Source organism: Frankliniella occidentalis, unplaced genomic scaffold (assembly GCF_000697945.3).
Source record: "Frankliniella occidentalis isolate FOCC.00 unplaced genomic scaffold, Focc_3.1 Scaffold124, whole genome shotgun sequence".
NCBI lineage: Eukaryota > Metazoa > Arthropoda > Insecta > Thysanoptera > Thripidae > Frankliniella > Frankliniella occidentalis.
The window spans coordinates 604,069-608,718 of NW_026267251.1; the positions used below are offsets into that span (position 1 = coordinate 604,069).

General features: G+C 65.8%; 2 protein-coding genes across 2 annotated transcripts in view; one reads left to right on the forward strand and one right to left on the reverse strand.

Moving 5' to 3' along the window:
- LOC113203392 (uncharacterized) overlaps positions 1–2,429 on the reverse strand; it is a 4,956-nt gene extending 2,527 nt beyond the window's left edge. Inside the window, exon 1 of the mRNA XM_052270452.1 lies at positions 2,409–2,429. Coding sequence (XP_052126412.1) covers positions 2,409–2,429 — 21 coding nt within the window. The remainder of the gene's footprint in view (positions 1–2,408) is intronic.
- A 178-nt stretch (positions 2,430–2,607) lies between these two features.
- Positions 2,608–4,650, forward strand: part of LOC113203375 (mothers against decapentaplegic homolog 6-like) — a 25,477-nt gene continuing 23,434 nt past the window's right edge. The window contains exon 1 of the mRNA XM_052270454.1: positions 2,608–2,854. Coding sequence (XP_052126414.1) covers positions 2,608–2,854 — 247 coding nt within the window. The remainder of the gene's footprint in view (positions 2,855–4,650) is intronic.

Consider the following 4,650-nt stretch of genomic DNA (forward strand, 5'->3'; position numbering starts at 1 on the left):
CGCCGCGCCCCGCCCGCCCGGCCCGACCCCAAGGCCCCCACTAGGCACGGGGCGCGGGGCGCTAGCGGGCGCTGCTGGCGCCGGGCCATGGTCGGGCCCGCCAGCCCAGCACGGACCGCTCTATCCAGCGTGTGCCGCGTCCTCTGTCTCTGTCGGACTCCTACAACGAGGGACGCCCTCACACCGTCGCCGTGCGTCCTCCCCCAGCTCAGGGCAATACGGATACCCGTCGCCGCCGGCCCCGGAGGACCGGACGCCGCCAGGAGGATGGTTCCCAATTTCCTCCGCCGGTCGTCCCCTCTCCCCCTCTGCGGGCGTGGGCGGCGCCCCCTCGGCGCCCCGCTTGGTCGCGGCGATGAATGGCGGGACGGGGACACGGCGGCGCCCGCCGCGTGCGAACCAAACGCGGCCATAACTAGGAGCGGTCAGCTCAACGACCCCGTGCCAGAGCCGTCCTGCTTCTCTCTGTCGCCTTTTAAAATACAGGCGAGGTGTTGAATGGCCCCGGGAGGACGGACCCGGTTGCTGGGGGAAGGGACGTGGGGCGGAGCAGTCAGGAAAAGGGGGGGGGGTGCACACCTGCCGCCTGCCGCTCCACTCTCGTGGCGGCGGCGCGCGTGCGGTTCTTTGTCCACCTTTCCGAGACTTTTTATTCGTTAATAAAATGTTTTATACCATAACGTATGGCTCTCAAGGCCGTAACCTTTTCTTTTGAATTAGGGATTTAAGAAACCAGGGAAGACTCTGGATTGAGACGGTATAAAATACGATAAAATGTGTGTGTAGTAAGTCGGACCAGAAATACTTGACCTGCTCGCGTGGCTAACGATCTGTATTTTTGTTTAAAATTCATCTTGTGTTTGACCATTTGTTTCTGTGCTTAACATTTTGAATGTTAAGTTTCCCACTGGCACTGGCCGTTTGCTGATCGTTTTCCGGTGCCGCTCTGACCGCCAGGCCAAGTCTCCTCGACGTATAAATGATGCCCCTACGAAATCGGTGGGGCCGACGCACTCTTCTCTCTCCATGGCGCCACAATGCATCCGCCCGGGAGCGCCAGCCCCAGCGCCGTCCGAACGGGGTGCTCTCCGTCTCCGTCACTCCTACAAGCGCCGGCGCGTCCACCGCGCCGCCGCGCGGGGGAGGGGGAGGAGGAGAGGGAGAGAGAGAGGAGAGAGCCCCGAGTGCATTCGCCTTGCTGCACGGCGGCGCAGCGGCGCAGCCCTGGGGAGTCACATGGCTGCACAATGGGACAGTGGCGCCCCTGGCGGCAAAGTCTCCAAGTTGCGCGCGCCCGGTCCGCCGAGCGCCGCCACCACCGCCGCCACCACCGCCACAACCCATCCCATCCGGCGCTCGAGCCGGCCCGCCTCGGCTCGGCTCGGTCCCCGGGCGCGCGCGTCGGCTGCGCTCGGCCGGCCCTGCTCGGCTCGTCCTGGCCGCGGGGCCGTGAGCGCCATGCCAGCCGGGGAGCGCCGGGCGGGCCGGGCCGGGCGGGCGCGCTGCGGAGCGAGCCGTCCCGTCCCCGTCGTCGGCCGGCGGTTCAGTTGCTGAACGACCTGGCTAGGCGGCGGACGTGTGGTGTGCGTGTGTGTGAGTGAGAGAGAGCGAGGAGCTGCCGCGCCGAGCGCAGCGGGCGCTAGCGGGCGCCGCACGGGTGGCGCCAAAATAGTTGCGCTTCGAACGCAAGCAGTGTACCGACCGACTGACCGGGCCAAGTACGGGCCCCGCGAAACGAAACCCGAGAAAGGGAGAGAGGGAGAGCGACCGCGAGCACGCCGCCGACGACGTCCTCCCACCTGTCGCGACGCCGCGTGTGTGTGTATGCGTGTGTGACCACAGTGCGAGCCAGCCCAGGATTACAGTGTTTGTGACGTCCCCGACGACCACGACGCCGACGACGACGACGACTCTGCCCGTCGTGGACAGCATGCGCTCCGAATGAGACGTGCCCCTGTCTGCCGCGAGGCCGCGCAGATCACGCTGCACGTCGCGACCGCGAGGGCCTCAGTGTCCAGGAGGAGGAGCCGGCTCAGGCCCGGCCCGTGGACCACCGTGTGGTGGAGCCGCAGGAGCCGCAGCCTGCGCAGCGTGCGGAGCCGCCTCAAGGTGAAGGTTCCGAGCGGGTTACACGTCGGCAACGCTGCGGCCGCCGCCGCGCACAGCTGCTGCGTCGGCAACAGCGCCGCACTAGTGGCCTGCCCGGGCTCGGCCGCCTCGGCCTCGGCCCAAGGCGCGGCCGGCCCCGGCCCCGGCCGCCGGCTGGTCAAGGGGCTCGGCCCCCTCGGAGGGCCGCTCGGAGGGCCCCTCGGGCCCAAGGGAGCGAAGGCGAAGGCCTTGGGCCGCCCTGGCGGCTGGCTCCTGGCCCGTGCCAACTGCCCCTGCTCCGACAACGCCAAATGCCCCACCGAGTCGTGTTTCATGTTCATGTTTCGGAATCGGAGGAACACGCTCGCTAAGCGTCTGTGGAATGCCCGCGTGCTGCAGCGGCCCGACCGGCCCGAGCAGCGAGATGAGGGCCTGGGGCTCGCCGGCGCCGCGGCCGCCACCCTCAGCAAGCACGCCGTGCTGCGCAACACCTTCCTCAAGCGCCTCAAGGAGCCCCAGATGGAGACGCTGCTGCAGGCCGTCGAGTCTCGCGGCTCCAGCCTGACGAGCTGTGTCGTCCTGGAGAGGGACGCCCCCTCCAGGGAGGCCGCCTCCTCGCAGCCGCACCTGCTCTGCTGCCAGATCTGGAGGTGGCCCGAGCTGCAGCAGGGCTCCGAGCTGAGACCGCTCCCCATGTGCAGCGCCGGGAGCAGCCCGTCCACCATCTGCTGCAACCCCTACCACTGGAGCAGGCTCTGCAGGCCTGGTGAGTACTCAGACAGGCGCCGCCCTGAATCAGGCGCCGAGCCTCGTGATTTAGACTCATTGTTCCACTTATCACCGTCACCGGGCGGGCCGCCGGGATCTACATCGGGATCAGCTGGCACCGGTGGCGGGCCACTGCACCACCGTCACACTGTCACCGAGCCGCGTCTGCTGTCACAGACTGTCACAGACGGTGGCATCATGTGTGGCTTGGCGCTAAGACTGTGCCGGCCCGGAGACCATTCAGCGCTCGAGTGGGTGTGGGTTTTTCGGAAGAAGCGCGAGGGGCCTTGGGCAAGGCCGTGGAGATACGCCCGTCTCGTGTGCAGTTCGAGTGGCCGGCGGCCGGCGCTCACTTCGGACCTGGGTACCGGGCGGGCGGGCGGGCGAGCGACAGCGCCGTGTAATCGGACCGCTTCAACACCGAACATTGTATTCGCAGGCACATCTGGTCTCCCTGCACGGCTTATGGTAGTATAGAACTAAGAATTTTCACTACCAGCCACACTTGAGTGTAGTAGCAGGGGGCCTTTAAAACACACTAAACAAGGTAGACGCACGTTAAAACCGTGTGAAGCTGAGCTAAATGTGCGTCTACCTTGGCCTGCGGCGCGCTAAAATTAAAATATTTTCGCGATTTTGGTTGGCCTGCCTGTCCACCTCACATCCCACGTCTCACGCCAGGCGCCTCACTTCACGCCGTCTTCCGGGCGGTCTCCCCTTGCGCTTCCTGACAGAGCTGAGCATCTAAAGTTAAAGTTTAATTTCAAGTTCAAGTTAAGCTCAGCAACAAATGCTCTACCAGTCTGGAAAAAAATATTCCATTCGGCCGGTACCCGGTGGTGGTGGCGAGTCGGAGGTGAGGAGAAACACAAACACGCCCAGGACTCGCTCGCTGGAATACTGATGGACGTCGTGTCCTCTCCTCCGCCAATCTCTGCTCGCTAATCCGGCCTCGACCTTCACTTTCCATTTCCCTGTGTGCGTTCTCTGCTCGTCGCGCTTTCGAGGAGAGAGAGAGAGAGAGCGAGGGGGGAGGGGGGCGGGGCGCTTGACAATGACCACATCATTGTACACGCTGTGTCAGACCGAGCCTGGCCATGTTTACAGTTTTGGCAGTTGGCGTCGCTACCGTTGCGCTACTACAACGCTTGACAGTCTCGACGCCCCGCCGCCGCTCCTGGCTGGCCCCTGTTGACGCCTTGCTTGACGCGTGTTGACTCGGCAGGCGCGCCGTCGCACGGCAAGCATTCCAATCTCATCTCGCCGTCTCTCTCCTCCCTTCTCTCGCTCGCCCCAATCTTCCATACCTCTTCCTCTCTCCCACCCGATTCTGTATAGTGTGTGATAACTGTAAGTCAACATTTGCCCGACATGTCGGCGCGCTCGGCACACAACGTGCGGCGCATGGAAGGTGGCGCCGCCCGCCGGTCCGGAACAAGGCGGCAGGTGCAAGGGCGCGTGCTGGGGGCGGAGCGGGCGGGGTGTCTGGCGACGGATCACCCGCATCACCTGTCCGTCCTAGACGCGCGCTTCCAGAGCCCCCATCATCGTCGCCCGCCCCGCCGGCCGGCTCGATGGAGCTTCTCCTCGCCTCGCCCCTGGCCCCTGGCTTGTAGCCATGTTGGTGCGTCGCCCCGGCCCGCCGCGCCCTCCGCGCCCCGCCCATGCACCGGCTGGCCTGGCCGGTCGCTGCCTGGCGCTGCGCTGCTGCCCCTCCCCCTCCCCCCCTGCCGTGGCCGGCATTCTCATAAGCCCGTGTAGGAGGCGGACGGCGGCCAGCAGGAGGAGCGCGGA